This window comes from Anser brachyrhynchus, assembly GCF_964034855.1.
Source record: "Anser brachyrhynchus genome assembly, chromosome: 3".
Classification (NCBI taxonomy): Eukaryota; Metazoa; Chordata; class Aves; order Anseriformes; family Anatidae; genus Anser; species Anser brachyrhynchus.
In genome coordinates this window covers 38,738,130-38,758,896 of record NC_137696.1, presented here as the reverse complement: position 1 = coordinate 38,758,896, position 20,767 = coordinate 38,738,130, and the positions used below count along the sequence as shown (strand labels likewise).

Genomic DNA, 20,767 nt, shown 5'->3' with positions numbered 1-20,767 from the left:
CCCTACCAGTTTATGTGATGCTAGGACTGGTTTTCCCATTGTGCATCACTTGGCATTTTTATTTTATTACCTTTTTGCTCCATCCTGTAAGATCTTTTTGCAGCTCCTCACAGCCTATTCGCATCCTTCCTTCCTCAAAGAATGTCATATCATTTGTGAGTTTTCTCACCTCATATATTCTCCTTTTCCAGTTTATTTATGAATATTATAACACGCATGATAGCACAGAGCTTATGCAAGATTCCACTGGTGATGTTATCTATTGGTATGGCTGACCATTTGTGGTGATTAGTGACTTCTCTTTGTATTCTTATGAAGAGGCATGTGATCGCATATCCTACAGCCAGCAGATCCTAAATTCCACTCTGATTTCAGTTCCAGAAGTTGTCTGGAGTGAACTGCTTAACCCATCCTTGAAATCAAAACAAATACAGGTTGTACAGAAGTGAAATATTTGAAAAGTACATTGACAAGAACTGACAGAGTTGTTATAAATGCTTAAAGCTACATTTCTATTCTAGATACAAGTTCAGATTTAAAATACAGCTTTAAATTTGATTTGGTATGGTAAACCATTAGAACAATTTAGTTTTTCTCCTTTGTCTTTCAATGTATTGTACTTATGTATCTTAAAACATTGTACATGGATGTGGCAGAAATGGAAATTAGAGACCTATTTTATCACTGGTTTTGAGCTGGAAGATCTGCATCTATATGCTTAAAGCTGTGACAAAAATCTGAAATCTGTCCTAGAAGAGGGAGAGGATTAATCCTTTCTGCTTGAATCAGTGTTTTTTTAGGACATAGAAAAAGAAGTTGCAATTTTGTCAAAATGTAGCTGTACCTTGGTTTACCCATGTGATTCAAAAGCTGCAGTCGTGTCACTTAACATTCTGGTTGCCTAGCTGCTGCAGTGCTCTTGTTATATTTGAAGTTTTCTTGCAGCTGTTTTTTTAACCTTTTCTTTTTTCTTTTTGCCATTGAGAGGGAAACTTGCTGCTAATTTTCACCTGAAGTCATGTTTATATTAGTGACTAATGTTTAGTGATTTTAGTTGACTACGTTGTGTTCTCATTTAAGCTGATTATTTCTGCTAGCAGCTGAGTTTATACAAGGACAGAAGTAACTAAAGCAGAACAATTCTGTATTACTTTCCTATTTCCATAAAGAAAATTCTTAAGGAAAGGAAAAATGATATGTGACAGATTTGTTCCCTAGCAGTGTTGTCTAAAATATTCAAAATAAAAATTAAAATCAATAACATATCTATCTTATGTAGGAGGAAGGGGAAAAATGTGTTACTGTAATAGCTAATGTACAGGGAGTTGACAAGGTCTGCTATTCTAAGCCCTTTCTCATCGCTATTCTACCAGAAGCACAATTTCTGTGAGGCCACACTCATACAGCTTGCTCAAGCTGCCAGATGTTATGACACATCAGCAGAAGGTACGTGAAGAGGGAGTGGAACCTCCATCGTGGGAGGTCTGAAGTTACGTAGATATGCAGAGCAGGAAGATGAGTTGGAAGATCTCTCAGGCTTTCTTCTGCTATATAAACTGTTGTTTTTCAACTACTCCGGTCATTTTCTCCTCTATAGATGGAAAGATGAGCAAATCTTTTTCAAAAAAATTCTCATGAGTAATGCCCATTCTCTCTCGCCTCCTAACCCACCCAATATGCTTTATTAGGTGCCTGTGTTGCTACTGGATAACTGTTCAGTTGATTGATCAGAGGATTGTTGCTATTACTTAGAGAAAGGGGAAAAAAAAAAAAGCCTTCAATCTTAAAGGACTGCAGTTAGATAATTTCAGTTTAGGTTTGAGCAACCGATTCTTTTGGCTCATGTTACAGTGAACAGTTATCAGCTCTAAGCCTGGTATCCTTCTAGATTCTCTATTATATACCTTACATAACGATTTTAAATGTCACTTTTTTAATAAAATGGTAGAGTAGCTCCCATTTGCCACTTAGGTCCGTGGTAGCTCATTTAAAAAAATAAAATTAGAAAATGGGGTGCACGATTCTGTTTACTTTGGTAGCCTTGTTTTGTCTCCCAGTTGAAATGTAGAGGAAATTTGGTAAGAAAACATCAAGAAAAGCACATCTGAACAATAGATCTCCTAAGCTGCAAAGGAAGAGGGGTCCAAGGATTTTATCTCCTGTTAGAAATAGGAAATTGAATCTCAGAGGGGAGTGTAATTATGCTTTTGCTGTGTCTCAGCATACCTGTATTTGGCTGCAGTCCTTTGAACAAATGCCATTTACTTTGTCGGAGTGGAATTTATTTCAGTCACATCCCTTAATTTCCTGAATGTTGCATCTGTACTCATTCCTAGGCTCCTCTAGTCAGATGAATATTAGTGGTTTCTAAAGAATGGCTGTTTGAGAAATGCTGAAGCAGCGATCTCGAGGGAACTCTCTTTTCCTATATATTTTCCTTGGTCTTCCACTTAGTGGAGGTGGAATGTGCAAGAGACCTATGCCATCAAGAAGCAGTCTTGGCTCTGTGCTACACAAATGATTATTTTTCTTTCTGTGGGCAAGTAAAGGTAAAGAGATGAGTGCTTGAATGGCATCAATTATTTTCCTATATTGAGAGCTTCACTCTTTTTCTTAGAATTATTTTATTATGGCTTAATACTTCCTAATTTTTTTAGAAGAAAAAACAAAACACATCAGGCACTCTGGCCTTTTTACAGTTTATGTATTGTCTTTCTAAGTATACTCAAGTTTGAAGACCTGGTAAACTCATTAGACAGCAATGGTAACTATATAATACGTATAAAAATTAACACTATAGCAAGAATGAAGTTAGACTCAGGTAAAATGTTTTCTCCAAAGTAAAATACGTAAAAGGAACATAATTTCTATGACCCATCATCACAATTAATAAACTTTTTGCAATTCTTTCTTATGAAATGAAGCCTGTTGCAGAGTTCAAGGAACAGTGTGCTGATTTTATACATACATACGTAGCTATTATGTATGTTTGGTGATGATCCATGCTCTGTAGTACGATTTAATATTTATTATCACTTGATATCTCTTACTTTCACAGGGAACTTGAATTGTAACCTGGTTGGTGTTTCTGCCATATATGCTGTAAGAGATATAAGGTATCTCTTATAGTACATTTTTAAGTGTTGGAGGAATGTTGTCTAAGGAGACCATCCACCCATATAGAGTTGCAAACGCAATTTATTTTTCATCTAAACAGTAATGTTCAACTACAAACAAAATAACGTTATATCTTATCTCTGTGTTCTTCCGGCTTTCCCCCTTTGTGTAACACAAGTTAGTGGTAATGTCACTTAGTTGAGAGATGGACTCCTGTGGTTAATATTGCTTGAGTGACTAGAAAGAGGGTGTTTGAGATTACCTTCCAGCACTTTTTCAGCATTAATATGTTTTTGCTTTGAAGAACCTGTGTTCAATTAGTCGTAGAATTTTAACTGAAAACAGATCTCTGTAAAAACAGGGAATGGATTTAAAACTGTTTAGGATGCATAAAATTTAACCCCATAAGCATGAATGCAGTAAGACATTTCAGGTTAGAATGGGAAAGACACTATGAAATATGTTTGTCCCATGAAAAGGTTCTCTTTTTCCGTGACTTCTCCTAGGTCTTGGCCACTTTCTGCACATAAGCAGTACCATTTGTAATTGTAGCATTTTTCCAGAACATCCTTTAGATTTCTGCAAGTTTGAGAAATTTATTCTACATAGTTGTATACTGAAAACTAAACAAGCACTATTTTATATACATTTCTTTTCTTTACAGTATAGACTTCCAAAAGAACAATCCAATACACAAGTTAACTGAAGAGGAACTTCTGGCTTTTACTTCAGTAAGTAACTTATCTGGACTTTTTACTAAACATTTTAATTTAATATTTAAGTTAAGTACCAAGCAGTAATTTACCCATCACATTAATCATGAAACTGTAAACCAAATTGTTTTAGTGGTCAGTTGTTTCGTTATTTTTTTTCTGATTTTAAGAAACTGAATTGAAGTTTTATCCCATTTTGAATCATCCTCATGTGGGATAAGCTTGACGTCTAAAAATTTAATCTCACCTGAAAGCAGATACTAAACATTTTTCACTTGTTTTAGTTTTTATTAACTATATGAATGACAGTGTAATGTTAAAGCATACGTTTTCACAACAAGCTCTTTTATGGCACTGGTGTTCAAAGTGCTCTTCTTTTAACTGTGTTTTGTAAGGGGACTTCAAAAGAAACTGCAAATTTCTTCTATCAGATCTATTCAGTTTAAGTATCAGGTGTTCCACATAGACATGTTTCTTCCCAGCCCAGTGGATAATTTGTCTTCTTGCTGCAGAACAAATCTGTAACTTCCAAAAAAGCCTTCAAAATTCTAACTTACCTATTTCTTCAAAGTATTTTTTTAACCAAGACAAAATACAGCTTGCCCCTGCCTCAGTGCCTTCTGGTTTTTTGTGTGGTTTTTTTTTTTTTTCAGTAGTAGTTTACTTGAGGGAAGAAGAGGAAAAGGAAAGTGATTATATTGTCATTTTTACTTGCTTTGCAGTGTTAGACTTCAGCTTTAGTGCAATATAGGGTGCTTTGCTCTCCAACGCAAAGCTTGCAGCCTTATACTCATTTTCCATAGCAGTACTATCTGGAAGAGTAAGTTCTTGTTAGAATTTGTGAATAAGATCTCAGCAAAAATCTTGTAGATTTCAAGTTAGATAAAATTGTATCACTTGCACATATGTGAAAGGATTGTAGACAGGAGGGTTAACCATGGTAATGTTTTTCTGGTCAAAAAAGAAGTTCTGTCTGGAAAATCCTAATTCTTTTATTAAATTGAATGTGAAGTAGGTTGGTTTTAAATTCATGCTTGTTTAGGACCCCATGATACTGCAGTACACATAAGATAGGAATGGGGGGGAACTGAGTGAATCACTGTGAAACAGTTTGTTATGTGTAGTCTCTTTATTTTTTCTGCAATTACTATAGTGCTTTCTGACTACATCCTCATACTTGCTGAAATGTGTCCTTTTTGCAATACAGTTCTGTTTTGTTTTTTAGAAAGGTTGGAATAGAGAGCAGGAAAATTAAGCCCATGTAGAACAGGTAGTAGGAATGAAGAAAACAGGTTAACCTAATATTGCAAATTTTTGAAAAAATTGTGAAACTTACAGTATATTTTTTTCAAAAATAAGGTTGTGCAGATATATACATTTTCCAGATGTGCATTATAATTTTGTTCTAACAAACCCGGCCAGTTTGTGTTTAAATAATATGTTTTTAATTGAGGGCCATCTGTGAAAACTCAGAATTTTACTTCTCACTTTTTATTTCCTGTCAAGCTCCCTAGGGTTTTTATATACTCCCTGCTTCAGTCTTCCCACTACCTCTTAGTCCACCCACTAATTCTTGGATGGAAAAGTGGTCCTGATATACCTGAATCTTGAATTAACTTCTCCACGTATTTTATCCTTTTAATAGAAAGTGGAGTGGTATTGTGGTAACAGAACATCTTTAATGAGACTGCTCCTATTCTCATAATTTTATGCGTTCCAGAATAATGAAATTTATAGTGAGGTTTACTTGTTTTAACACTTGGATTTGCAAACATTTAAACACTCTTCAGGTTTTACAGCAGAGGGGAAAAGTCATGGTAGCACATATACTAGGTAAGAAGGGTAATCAGCTTTACTCAGATCTTGTATTTGACATTGCTTGAGGCATCATATTACCTGATACCTGAGATGTAAGAGATTTGTTGGGTGAATTCATCATAATAAGAAAATTAAACTGCATTTTTCTGCCATCTAGTGGCTGATTACTCAAAAATCACGAGAGCCGATGAACTTGCTCCTTAAATACTTCTGCAGTTGGGGGCTATGCCTCCAGAGATATATAGCTGAGAGATATGTTTAGGCTTCCCTATCACTTTGGGCTCTGATCAGGCAAAAAAAAACCAAACAAACAAAAAAAACACACAGAAGGATCTGTAGCAATAAATGAACAGGAATGTAGATCTCTCTGATAGTGTAGAGTTTAGTGTACAGCAGCGACTTAAAGATATAGCTGGTAACCTAACATTTAGAGTAAATAATAGAGTAAATAATAAATTTCAATATTGGAATAATGTTCTTTTAAACTTTAATTAAACTTTCCCAATTATCTGTCTGTAGCGACACAATTCAATCTTACTGTTATTTTCACTTTTGATCTGGACTTGTGCTCCCAAAATACAAATAAGAAGTGTGAGTTTTAACATTACAATGACAAATATTTCCTTGAAACTGAAAACAGAAATCAGACGTGAGCTTCTATAAGTTATTTTTAATAAAGGTGTCTTCTGTAGTGTTTGTGCTTCAGCTAGAAATTGTGGGCAGTAGAATTTCATGGTGAAATCTCTGAGCTATTCTGTGTCTTAGTTCCATCTGAGCCACTGAGGCAAGCAAATAGATTGCTGTGCTCCCTGGCAGTGGGGATGTTGTATGTGAATGTTAGCATGACCTTGGTTCTTACAGTGTCTGCCAGCTGAATGTGGAAGTGGCACTGCAAAATTTATCGATTGTACTTAAAGTATTTTTCTAAGCTTTAGTACAACCTAGTGATACAGACAATGAGCCCTATATCAATGCTGCTCATGGTAATTTCTTTAGCATCATTTAAACTACTATGTGTGTGTGTGCGTGTGTGAGCAGGCATCTTCTCAGCCTACATGTGGATTCCTAAATCTGCAGGCTGGTTAGATGGTTGTCATGCATTCATCTGATATCTGCTGAAATTTATCTTTCCCGAAGAAAGGAGGGCATTTCAAGATATCCTAGCATTCTTGAGAAATTTTAAGGCACTTGTCACAGTTCAGTGGATCATCAAGAGATCCTGTTCCTTTGGATACTGCAAAACAAATGCATGTGACCTGCAGGTTCTTTCTAGCAGAGAGATTTAAGGTCCAGATAGTACGAGGGAGAAAGGATGATAAAAGTGAATTCTAGTAAATGATGTGGTCCTGCCTTTTATTAAGTGTAGTTTGGCAAACCAGCATTCTGAACTCCCATTTATATCTCTACAAGCCGAAAATGACTAGATCCTTAGGCTATATATGTATTTTAAACCACATACCATGCAGTCTTAAAAACAGCGCTATTAAAAATTGGATATTGCGGACAAATACGAAAGGATGATGATTGCTGCTATTTGTTTACTGAAGTGACTTGGGAATAGTTGCCATTGTCATGAAAGTACTAATGTTTTTAACTAAGAATTACTTTTAGAATTGTTGACTTTTGCATCAAGGTATGGAGGTGCACAAAATCCTGTTTAATTCTATATGTAACCTCATTGGCTGGGATAGTTCCTATTAGATTATTAGGTAAGTAATTTGGTCTTCAGCGCTTGAGGTGTTCCAGTCAAATCTGTTCACCAGTCATCAGTGTAATATTTCAGCTTTTAAGCTGTTAACCTGTATCTGAAATTAGAAATATTTTATTCTGCTTATAGTTAAATTGTTGATTTATCTTTACAGAAGAAATTTATCTCTCATAAACACAAAAATAAATGTTTGTTTTTAGAGGAAATTATTATTCTCATGCCTAAGAATTTACGGCAACAGTTATAGTGGTTTGTATGCTATTAAGAAAAAGCACTTGGACTCCCAAGAAAGCTAAGATTGTGTTTAGAGATCAGATAACACACAAATTGATTCAGAGGCATAGTTATGCATATTATATTTGGCAAACTTTCTGATTTAGCTTACTGAATATTGCATTAAAAAGCCATTTTCAGGAGAGGAAAAAAGAGACAGTAACCCAGTATTGAAACCCAGTGCTTCTCTGTTAGAATTACTGGAGTTTTTCTCTTAATAAACCTTTTTCTCCAGAGCACTCTATATAGGAAATAGGAGGTATCTGATGCAAGGAATCCAAGAACTAACTCAGTATTGTTTTCACATGGAGGTTTTGTAGCTTAGTTTACTCCCAGAACCTCAGGTTCTGGGAAGGAATAACTACTAGATGGCATTGCATTTTCTTCTTACAAAAGCAAAAAAAGCGTTTAAAAACAACACCTAATATTTAAGATTATACTCTGCAATACAAGTTCTTACAGCTTTCTAGAAAGCTTATACCATAGCTTATAGTGTACATACTAGAGAGTCAATTTAGTGTTTCATCATCTGATACAATACTCCTCCAACAGAATATCCAGGATTAAGGAGCTACAGCTGGTCTGTAACATTACCCCTGCCATCTGTCCTGGCCTTCACTTTATCCGGGGGAGAGGAGATGTGTGGCAAATGTGATGTGCACCTAGCGTCGTGTGGGAGAAAATTGTGTTGTTTTTCTTCTCTTAGTGGGTTATGATCATATGACTTTGAGTGGTAGCAGCAGTATTAAACTGTAGGAGACAGAGGAAGAAAAGCAATGAAAGGCTGGGAACCAGAAGCCTCTTGCATTGTGATTCTCACATCTTAGCCCGTTATTTTTATTCTTTGTACAAGATGAGAAGTGAAAGAAAAGGTATCTTGGCAAACTTAGCTGCGTTGGTGTATTATTCTCTTGATTTTTGTCATTTATGGAGAGTAGAGCAGTTGGTTTATTTGTTACGTGATGAAAACCTGGGCAAAGGAAGTTCTGACAGCTCTTCTGTCTATCAGCATTTTCTGCAGGTGAGGATGTCTTTCTGATGCTATTTTTTCTCTTTAAGAATAATAGCTTTTATTCTGTTCACAGTACATAAATATTTCACCTTCCTTCAACAAAAATACTTGATCATTCTAAAGTTGTTCCGATAATGCCATGAAGATTACCAAGGTCTGATTAACGACCTAGAGAATGTGGAGGAGACTGTCAAAATCCAAGGAATACTATGTATTCCAAAGATGGAGCAGATACGAAGGAATAGATCACTTCCTTTGTTTTTCCAGTGTGTTGAATTACTAATTCCATAAGAGACTTTCTTTTTACTGAGGAATTTGAGAACAGTTGGACAGATTTTTTTTCAAGGTGGGCATTTGAGTGTAATAGAAACTGATGGTGTGTATAGTGCATTTGAAAATCACAGCAAAGAATCATAGTGCACATTTCATTGAGTGTGTGTGTGTATGTATATGAATTACTTCTGCTTTTCACTAAGAAGGGGTTTTCGGAGGAGAGAGAGGGTGAAAATGGGAATGCTTTGTTTCTGTCATCTTTTGTATCGCGTTTGTGATATTAATGTGGAACTAGGGAGCAATCAAATCACAGCACATGATATTTGTAATGTTAAGTCTTCCTATTAAAATCTCTGTAAAACTAACATGCCAATTTGGTTTCTAAAGAGCAGTTGTTTATATAGCTTAAATAAAAGCAGTGCATTTTTCTCTGCTGAGAAAATCGCTGCAGTTTTCTTTGTTTTATAACCAGCAAGAGTATTGAAAAGCTCATTAAGATTACCATGCGTCTCTACTGCTGTAACTTTTGTGGGCTTTATAAAAAGTTTCTTTCACTTCTTTTCTAAGCAGTGTTGCCCATTTTGAATAGTCTTTGCTGGTTACAAGATTATTATGCTGCAAAGACTTTCTCTCTGAAAAGCCCTGCTAATAGCACTAGTAAGACTTATTTTTCTTTAGGTTAATGAATTAAAAGCTATTCTATCCTTTCTTTCTTTCTTTTTTTTTTCTAAGCACTCTTACTGAAAAGCCTGAATCCTTTTCCAGGAATGTCAGCATCCAAACACTGCTGCTAATTTAATGCATGTATGTTTTCTGGTCCATCACGCATTACTGGAAAATCAGATGGAGCATAGCAAAAGGGAAGGTTCCTCTTTCCACAGAAGCATCATGTGCAAAGGCTCAACTAGATTTATTGGATGCTGAGTCACCAAGTGTCTGGTACTTACATTTACAACGTATCGTGAATACGAAATTAACCTAGTGTTACCAGTTATTTTTGCTGCTGTTCTGTTGTGGGTGTTTAGATGTTTTAGGATACATTAACTGGATGCTGTAGCGCATGTGTTGCAGGGCAGGGGGGAAGCTTGCATTCCATTCCAAAACTGGGATTAAGTAACGGTCTGTTTGAAGTTGTTTTATTTTACCAAATATCAGATTTCAACATAACTGACACTTTCATCTCTTTCAACTTTGTTCTCCTCTGTGGTCTGCATTCTTCCCTGAGTCCATGGAATCCGCAGCTCTGCTTGCATCATCTCTTACAGGAGATGATTCCCAGTTTATTGTGAGTGCGAAGAAATTTGGGATTGCCCTTCCTTTTTAGAATAGTCTGCTCTTTCATATAGTCTGTACAGAATTACTCAATAGATTTTAGTGGTCTCACTGAAACCACAGTGGTAAGAGAACATGCAAATCATGTTTTAATATTAATAGATTATTCTCTTGTCTAAGAGTTTGCGAAGTTAAGCAGGCAAATTTGATGACAGTTAGTAACATTTTTTCCCACAGCAGCCTTTCTTCTCCCCCTCCTCCTTCATCTTTATCTATCAGCAGCTCACTTATTTTTTCTAGCAGCCTCTCTGACAGCTGGTTGACATGTTGCAGGCTTCCCTTCCCCCTCTCGTGTCCTTCACCAGCTATAACTATTATAATTTACTTCAACAAAAAAGTTTTGGAGTTCATGGCATCAAGATGATGAAATTAAACCCCTCATTCAAGAAAAGGCTGCTTGATATATCATCTGACGGGAATGAGACCTTCTCACTACTCAGTGCAGTGCTTAATGTTCGCGTTTTGACAATATTTTGATGATCAGTTCAATTCATATATTATCACTACTAGTAGTCACTTCTCTATTTGAAGTGATGTTGTGTGATCTTTCTGTTTGGATGAGGAGGGGAGAGATAAACCAAACAAGAGCTAATCCAAGTCTTTGGTTTTTTGAAATGGTTTTGTTCTTGTACTGTATATGAGGAAGAATTATTTTTAAAGTTTATTTAGCTCTCCTAATGTCTTGCCCTTGTCTTCTTTGCCTAGTTTTAACATTGCCTCTTCATTTGTTGTGTTCCTAACCAAGCATTTCAAATATGACTCTAATCTTCCTTGTTTCATAGCGTCTGAAAAATCAATGTAATTGAATTCTTGTTCACTGGTCAGTTGCTACTGTCTCTAAGCAAATGAGTTTAATTTACTGTATTCCTATCATCTGTGTAGTTTGAACTAGAAGTGGAACACTGCTTCCATCAGTGTCCCAAACAGTCCATCTGTTCTATATTAAAATGAAGTATTGAAAAAGTAACAGATTTTTTTACTTCAAATAGAATGTCATAGTCTTTAATTAAAGTCATGAAGAATGTATTTTTTCTTTCCCCAAAAGAGTTCTGAAGTATATAAATCTGATACTGTCTTTGATTCATTTCTCATTGTTAAAATGCCACTTAGAGGGGAAAAAAAATAACAAGAAACAACCAACAAACACAAAACCAGGTACAAAGTATTTTTTGATTCTAACTGCTTTGGGAAAAATAGAAGATAGATTTATGTCTTAAGTTCATCTGAACCTGCTTCGTTATGAAAATGTCTAATGTTTTTTCCTGTTTTTTTTTATCTTGAAATTTTAGGTAGCCAAAGTACTGGAAGGGATTTCTAATTGGAATTTTCTTCTAAGGTTTTATTATTGGGCAATATAAGAACTTTGTGAGAAAAAATATTTAATCGAGTTCTAAGTGTACTAAGCCAAGGGCTGTTGAGGGGAGGGAGAAGTAAGGAGGGTAAATCTGTTTTTACCTGTTTTTAAAAAATGTTCCTGGACAAATTCTTACAGCTTGGATTCAGCAAAATATTCATTCGCATGCTTATCGTATCCTCATTTGAGTTCTGTTCAGCAAGAAACATATCTCAGTCTTGTGTATTTGCACTGTGCTGCCTTTGTAGAAGTATTCAGTTGACTTCAGTATGTTGTGGAAAAGCATGGTACTGTCTGTCTTGCTTAAGAACAAAGGTTAAACAGCTCTGATTTTGGTATTTTTGTGTTTCCTTTCTCATCTTTTATTAAAAGCAGGAAGTTTAAATAGTAAAATGGAATTTTCAAGTGCTGTTGACTAGAAATCAATTTAATTTAATTTACAAAACTTCACAAAAATTAATTTAATAAATTAATTAAATTTAAAAATTAAATTTAAAATTTTAAAATTAATTTAAAATTAATTTAATTTAAAAACATTTAAATTCATCTGTATGTAGGTTATGTACATTTATTTTACTTGTAATCATTTAACACGTCAATTCAGTACTGATCATGTACTAAGCTGTACATTGTGAATAAAGGAAAGAAAAAAAGCAAGTATTCTTGCCAGTAGGCCCCACCACTCTTTTTTCAACCACAAATGCATTTTACTAGGGTAACTTTGATGTTGATAAGCTAAGTGTTATTTAGAAAAATTACTTGAGATAGCAAATATCCAAGAAAATTTCAGAAGGTCATTTGCATGAAGTGATTTTGACCATTATGAGAAGTAATTTCCAGTTGCCTGAATATAGAATAGGAAAGGATCGCAATGTATATCATAAATGAGCATCATCATTACTGTGAGAAAACTCAGACTTTTTTGCTCTGTAAAATTTATATGGTTAGCGTATATGATGATGTGGTATGGCATAACTACTTCTGACATGTTTGGATTGGCTGCATTGATCATGGCAAGTGGAGTTGTTAGCTATGAAGACTATTCAAATGCCAATAAAATGTTTAAAAGCATCATGTTATATTTGTTTCAATTTGTAAAGATATTTTTAAAATATTTAAACTATTTGTTTTCTATATGTGAAGTTGAGATGTGAGGCCTTTCTGGAACTGAAGTAAAAATCATGAAGCTACATAGGAGTCAGTGTATTCTTGATGTATTTGGAAAGACATCGCTGCCCTGCCTATATAATCCTTAAGCATGTATTGCATTAGTTAAGTTGGAGCTTGGCCTTTTTTCTCCTGAGAGACTCTGTCTTGTCAGCTAGATTTTTAAGTACATTTGTCAGAATATGTTGGCCAACACATTCTACAATGACTGCTATCATAGTCTAGACAAAAGAGGAGAGAGAAAACTTTTACAGATATTTAAAAATAGACTGTGAAAGATCTCCCTGCTCTCTCTCGCTGCTGGAAGCGTTGTAAAATGAGATGTTTGATTTTAGAATTACAGCACTTGGAGAGAAAACAGCACATGCATTTGCATTCCCACAAATTAGTACTGTACCTGCTTTGTATATATCATTGGCTAAAACTGGATGTTTTCTTTTGGTTTTTAGTTTAATACATGTCAATAGAAGCCCTTTCAAGTTTAGAATAACTGAAAGGAATATGTTTAGCAAATATTTTTTATTGTTTTTAACGTCTTTCATGGTTGGAAGCTCAGAACAAGACTCAGAAAGCAAGTCAGTTGAGTGGAATAAGGCTGTTCCTCATCCTACCACTTACTCTCTAATAATTGTAGTGTATATAATTATATATCTGTGTATTCTGTATCTTCCTCTTATCTAATAGTAGACATGTTTATTTATGTGTCTGGTGAATCTCTAACAGAACTGTGTAAATGCAAAGCTTAGAGGTACACAACTAAAAAGGCTGCCTCTTGCACGTTGAAGGAAAATGTCTCTTTTGGCTGCTTTTCACAACTATTTTAATAAACTACTGTTGTTTATATGCATAATATAACTAAAACTAGACTTGGAGTCTCAATCCATTTCAGCTCATGCCTTTAACTACTTTTGAGTCTAAACATAGCCCAGACATTGTCTTTGCTTTGGTCTCTAGGTGAATATATTCAGAGTACAACTTCTCTCTTCATAACCTTGTCAGATTTAGGAATGTTACTCACTTCTGCACACTAAGATAGGTTTTTCTTTCATGTTTCCCAGCAGTCTCAGTCATTTTTTCCAGTGTTATTCATGTTTGCCAATAGCAGCATCCCGCTTGCTTTAGTTATTCTTTCTTCATCATGCCATATTCCCCTCGGTCCAACTTTGTCAGCTCTCACCTCCCATCTATTTATCTGACCTTCACTTTTACTCTCATCGTTCCTGATTCCTTTTTTCCTCACATGTTCCTATTTTTACTCCTTTCCTTCCTGACTTTTGCATGCTGCTTGAGGAGTCAGTCTTTTCAGGGCCGTTCTGTCTTCAGTCTCTGAAAGGAAGGTGGCTGCAGCTTTGTTGTGTTTCTGGAAACCCAACTTCGGCACGTAAAGTTTAATGCCAGGCTGCTAGTGACTTCCAGCAGTTTGATCCTATTGCGTGTAATGGGAACAGTAGCTCTTTAATGAGACAGACCACTTGTACTGGTGAAGTCAGGAATTGGAAGGAATCAGAACCCAAATATTTTTAATGGACATGAAGACTTGTTAACATGCTCTTTTCTGGGAAACTTCTGAGACTGTCCTAGAACTCCCACTGAAATTGTCACCTCCAGACTTTGACTCTAGCCACTTAGTCCACCAAACAGGAATTGAGACATGCCTCTTGCGTTCAACATGACATTTATCTGTGAACACCAAGGATTGCTATATGTAGATTCATGAATTACAGAGACTGTTGTAGGCAAAATTCCTGTGGTGGTTGCTGGCATTCAAAACGGGAAAACCAGGTATGGCACATTCCCGGTAGAATCCTGTCTGGCCCTGTGTGGATTTTCCTGTACTGTGCCTCATCATTCTTCTCCATACAGCTGTTTCTTACCAGACTGAAGATTGCAAAGATGTTGTATGTAAATTCTATACATTGTTCTGACATAGCTTAATAGTAGAGTCAGGGTCAGGCTTACTATAAATCACTGGTTTAGGCATGTAATTCTTACTGAGTTGTCTTGGCTGTCTGAGTTACAGAAAAAAATGTAATATCTGATTTTGACTAGTTAACATCATTATAGAGTGGTTTTATAAATAGCATTTTTGCAATGTAAAAACTGTATGCAACTGTTTAAGTATTCTTGCTATGCCATTGACAAACCTGAAAGTTTTGAAATTGTGGAAACATTAAACTTGTTCTTTCTCAAGATGACAATTGTATGTATGCCTTTTACTGAGGGATGTGAAAGGAGGTTTTAAGGTTCCTTTGTGCTGTATAACTTCTATGGTTGGACTCCAAATTTATCTGAGAACCAGTATTTTTGCTACTCTACATTACCTTCCAATGCAAAAGATGCTCAGTTAAAGTATTTTAAGGATAATTATAGCAAATGTTTATTTGTCCTGAAGTTTTATCATTGCAAAAGGAAAGGTAAAATTTCTGTTAGAGTATTTATGGCGTATTAAATAGCAGCAGCATACAAAGCAGTATTCTTCCAGGGGCTGTTGGTCAGACTAAACAAACAGGAAGCATCACTTAAGCACTATGGAAAAAAGAGTGGAGAGCTCATAAATGTGACTAGGCGGTGGGGAGTGGACAGTCCCCACTATCCGGGGGCAATTGCATAAGGATCTGTCAGGCCCAAGGGATTTTACAGTGGTCCTGAGTGCTGCAAACATTGGTTTGCCCTCAAAAGCTCAAACAGTCAAAGAATCATTTTAAAGTGTTTCAAAAAAATAAAAAATAAATACAGGCTTAAAGAGTTGACCAACCTAAAGAAAGTATTGACAAATCATGGTTCTTGCCTGTAGCTGCAGGCAACAATACTGTAAATGGAAAGATGAAAATTCATAACTGACTCTCTCCAAAAAATAGGTTTCAGTCAGCAGAGGATAATTTAATCTCTGATGTTGTCTATTCCAAAAAGTTCCTTGTTAGAGGAGAGGCAAGGATGGGGCTTGGATGGAGCAAGTAGGCCAGGGGAATTAAGAGCCTTCTGTGCTAGTGTCCCAGGGAATACCTGCTCGGGGGATATGTATCACATGTTGCCTTTCCCATGCTGTCAATTTGAATGGAACGTGTTTGAAAGTATTCTCCATGGGCAGTGATTGTTGTTCTTCCTTCCTTTTTTTCAGTCATTTGCTTTGTTTGTCGAGGCTAAATAGATTGTAAGTCATCAGACTGCATGTACTATTGCATACAGTCCTGAAACTATCTTGATCATGTATAGCTGTTCTTAAATTCACTTTTCTACCACCTTTGCAGAGAGCAATTTTTTTTAATATGCTATTTTTTTTTAGGATATTAGCAAAATAGCACGTGACGTGTTTAGAACCTTGGCATAGACTAGGGAAATCTGGGGTTGAGTAGTTCAGAGAAATTTGCTGTTGTTTAATACCTAGGGAAATCCTTATCACTGGTACTGAAGAGTTAAAGTCTAGCCATTTGAATCCAAAAACCTGATTTATAGCTGTTGAGATTGGGCCTTAGGAAATAAATGCAGTACTGTGATGTGGTGTGGGAGTCTGTACTTATGCTGTTTCAGGAGTAGGTCCAAACCACAGACCTGAAGAAGACAATGCTACTACAGTCAAATCTGGCTCAAGTTATTTTCAGCATAACACAGAATAAGTGATACGTTTGGCGCAGCAGAGCGTGTGTCAGTAATATGGCTGGACTCTATTCTAAGTGAAAATAGAAGCCATATCTTATGTGGTTTACCCTTCACTAGTCATTGAAAGCAGATTCCTTTAAAGAAAACAGTATCTTCATTCTTCGCAACATTTCCTTTTCTTCTCTAGTTTCTTCCTTTTCCTAAAGAAAAGTGATTGAGAACTTCCAAGGATAACTTACTTCTGAACTTTAATAAAAAAAAAAGATATATTTTTTTAATTTTTGTAAGAGGATAGAATATGTATACTACTTGATATCATTGCAGAGTGTTAAGCTCTTAGAAACCTTATAAATGTCAGCCCACAAATGTCTATTAATGCAGAAGAAAATTAAAATAATCCTGGACATCCAGGATAGACCTTGCAGTTTGGATGTAGAACTCAGATAAAACTGTTATGCTGTTATTAGAAAGTAGAAACTCCTAAGGGAACAAAAACATTAAAACATCCCTAGCAGAACTTGATTTGCATTGATTTCTCAAATGTTTAAGATTACTTTGATTTATGTTCCTTTCATAGGCCTCTCTGAAAGTTACTACCTGCATGTGTTCAAGTTAAATAGCACTGTGCTATACAGGATTAAAGAATCATGTTTATAGCTCACCATGCATCTCCCTACTTTTTGTTTTATTTCTGCTCCACACCACACAAGCTAATCTGAGCTTGCTTTTTTTGCGTTTGTTGCATTCATATCCAGCCTAAACTTGGAGTCTTATTGTTTCCATTGAAAATTCCTCAGTAAGTGTAAATCTTTGTAATCCTTTTATGTAACTTTTTCTGTGGAACATAGGAGGCATCACTTGCAAGAGAATGTTTCTACAATGCTCATTTTCTTTGAACTTTTTCTTTGTGTATAATATGCCAGACCTTCATCTGAGTTTTACCTGCAGAGGTGTAGGAACAACCCCATTTGCCCTGATGTCATATCAAATGGCAGATCAGTTCTGCTATTAGTTACATTCGCAGCTAGCTGGAAAGGCAGTCATCACATCCTTGTGTTTGTTGTAATTCTGATTGGAGATCAGACTCCGGTATACCTATGTCCGCATCAAGTGACCTGCCTTAATTCCATTTTCTCAATCCAAACAACGTTTGCGTGTTTCTGAGTTGCAGGGTTATGAAGCGAGACAGGAGATTTTCCAAGAAAAACCATAGAAACATCCAACTTACGAGAAAGCTCAGGAAATCTTGATGTGTATTCAGAAGACATAAAGACTATAGCAGGAAGAAGAAACAGATATGGACTGAGCTTTGGATGTAAGCATGGTTATAGCAAGTGCTTAACCGTTTCCCTGTACACTACTGAAAAGTGTGCTTGGGGAGGAGGAGAGAGAAAGTCATTTTGATTGGTATTCTTCATGCGTGTGAGGAAGTTTGTATGGAATCAGAAGGAGAGAAAAAGAAAGATGCAGCCTTTCACAGAACAACATTTAGATCTGGTAGTAAAGGCAGAAGACAGAGAGACAGAGACCTTTTGTATGTTGGTTTTTGTTCCCTGTCCTTCAAAAATAAAATTCAGCTGGCCTAGGGATAACTTCAGGTTCCAAATGAGACGTCCATGGAGAGGGAAGTTGGATGTTTTGCTAACTAATGATACTTGCAAGAACCAAGACCAGAGGTAAGGTAGCCTCATTTTACCTAAATGTTACCTGTGTTGCCGTTTCCAGAAAAAGTAAGATGAACAAAAAGAAGCTGTGAAGTCTGAGGATATTTTCTTTGGGGAAATCATTCTTTTTCCCATCATGACTTCTGGTCATATTGCCAGCTGAGTATGCGGAGTCTGAGTATTAACTGAATGAAGGAAAGGAATAACCATAGTTTATAGCTGGGAAGTAGCTGTGGTGGTTCTGTTTTGTTTTTCCAGTGAAGTGCTTTCTTTTAAAGGTAGGCAGGAGAAATAGGTGAAGAAAGGTGCTGAAGTGTCTTGACATTTCTAATGAGGATAGTAACAAAATATTCTGAGCAGATAAGAAGTGATAGTTTTTGTAGTATTTAGGCAGAGTTGAACTGTTAGTTAGTTACAACTGTTACTTGCAGCTGTGTTAGTTGCAAGTTAGCAGATGCATTTATTTTGGAAAAAAAATCACACACAACTCTTCAATATCCCTTTCTAGTAACTTCAGTGAAAAGAGACATTGTGTAGTCCTCTTATTACAAACTATTCTTGGTTTTCTTTGTGTGGCTTTTAAAGTGCCATCTACAGGAATATGATTAGTTGTCTTCAGAGGCAATTAAGAAGAGTTGTATACCACAGGGTTGTCTGCTCTTTCCAAAGAGACAGGTCACTTAATTAGGGGGATTCATGTTCGTTTACATCTATTACTAGCATAGCAGTTAGCATAATACTGAAACTGATTAAATTTCTGCAAACACGTTTCCCAGCTGGATTCTTGCCTTAAGTTAAAAATTATATAACACAGTGTGAGATACATCTGAGGTGTTTTTTTCTTCACACGCACACCCTTCCTCCCTCCTCATCCCCCCCAAATCCAAAGAAAGTCTGTTTTTAGAACATGTTCTTTCCCATTACCCAGATGAAACAATCATTCCAGAAGGGTCTGCAGTCCCATGACAAGCTTCGGGGAACCAAACAAGATTTGAGACTGGAAAGTGAAATTGTTGAGGACTTGTGTAGGGGATTTGTTGGCAGTTAGCACCTCAGCTGGGCATCTAACCTAGGTGCTTTAGCTAGGAACTTAGTCTTATTCGTAGAGTCAATGCAACTGTAGGGTCTTAGGGAGCTCCTAAGATTGATGCTTGTTCAAAATGGTCTTTTGAAGGAAGTTTCCTATCACCTCAGACCTAGGGAGGCTAACTTCTGAGCTTTCCTGCCTGATTTTTATTTTTCATACATACTATGGAAATGGCCCAAAAGCCAGCACAGTTTTTGAGCAGACATTGCATCAGTTAAGGGTTGGAGGGGGGAGGAGAATAGCTGTTCTTTGCAAGATAGATATCAGAAGGAGTAGAGTTGTTGCGTAAAAGCAATGCCATGAAGGAGAAATATATTTAGAGTGATTGGAGGGATGGAATGTAAGGATTTCATTAGGTTGATGTTATCAGGAGCCTACCTATTTGCTGCAGAACATAGCATTTGAGTAAAGTTAAAAAAATAAAATAAAAAAATCATGGAGCATACAGTTAGTGAAAGTCTGTTATCCTTCTCATACAGAGTAGTGGAATATTTTGTAAATATTGTGAGAAGAAAATCTATTGTAGTCTCTCTTAGCTTGAGTTGATTATGCCAGCTACTAAGTGATTTCTGTTATGTATTTATTCAGTATACATCCAGATACAATAAGTGCTAGGTAGATAAATTTCAGAGAGTCAGTCACTTGCAAATTGAGATTTAATGAGATACTTAAAAAATTAAAATTAAATTTAGATAAGTGCAATATAATTACTGCTGTAGTGAGTATAACATTCATTTCTAAATGAGTCTAGTCTAATCTAAACTGTTTAACCAAGACTTTTTTTTAAACATCTTTGCATACATTTTCCATTATAAAGTGTGGAGAGACAAGAAAGTGAACTTGGAAAGACTCTTCATAGCTGCAGATGGTGTGGAAGGGCACTGTCCATTGTGTGTGTGTACATATATCTTATGTAAATGTATAGAATTAATTCTTTGTTGCAAATATGTTCAGGTACCTAAAACTGAAACTACTGATGTAAAATAATCCCATTCAAACACAATAAAATATATAAAATTCCAAAAGTAAAATAAGTCAAATAGTGTCTTCCCATTTTAATGGTCAAATCGAACAAAAGGTACTCAGTATTTACAATGATGTAATGTTACAACTTTAGTGCCAAGGCTACCAGACAAGACTAGACAAAGCAAATTTTAAGAATACCATTCTAATTAAACCAGTCCCTTGGTGTGGATCACTGATGGTGTTTTGGCCTTGCTCTTGACTTCTTAACATCAAGAGGTATTTCTAACGGCTGCGGCTAAGAGCTTAAAGGCCAACTCTGCTCACGATCAGCTAACACCTGTTGCGGTGAAAAGCTATTTTAGTTGTACAGGCCCAAGATTAGTTTTATAGACTGAAATAAACCCTTGTCATACACTTGAGTGAATAGCTTTAGACTTCAGAAAAAATATGCTGAATGTGTGGTCTAAACCAACAGAAATGTATATGGAATATTAAAGTAATACTGGAAAATGGCACTGTGCATATGCTGATGTCTTGGCTGGTGCAGGAAAGTAAATCTTATCCTCTGTCACTTTAATACTTTTAGGATTTCTGCCTGTCTCTATGATTTACCTAACTGACAGTCAGATATGATTCATGTAAAAAGAAAGTAGCATTCAAGTAACGATAACTTGAAGAGACATTAA

General features: G+C 35.9%; 1 protein-coding gene across 3 annotated transcripts in view; it reads left to right on the top strand.

Annotated features, from left to right (window-relative positions):
* The window catches only part of TTC27 (tetratricopeptide repeat domain 27), a 113,298-nt gene that overhangs the window by 28,655 nt on the left and 63,876 nt on the right, over positions 1 to 20,767 (top strand). For all 3 annotated transcript variants that reach the window (XM_080588441.1, XM_080588440.1, XM_080588439.1), the window contains exon 9: positions 3,782 to 3,848. In XM_080588441.1, coding sequence (XP_080444567.1) covers positions 3,782 to 3,848 — 67 coding nt within the window. The remainder of the gene's footprint in view (positions 1 to 3,781; positions 3,849 to 20,767) is intronic.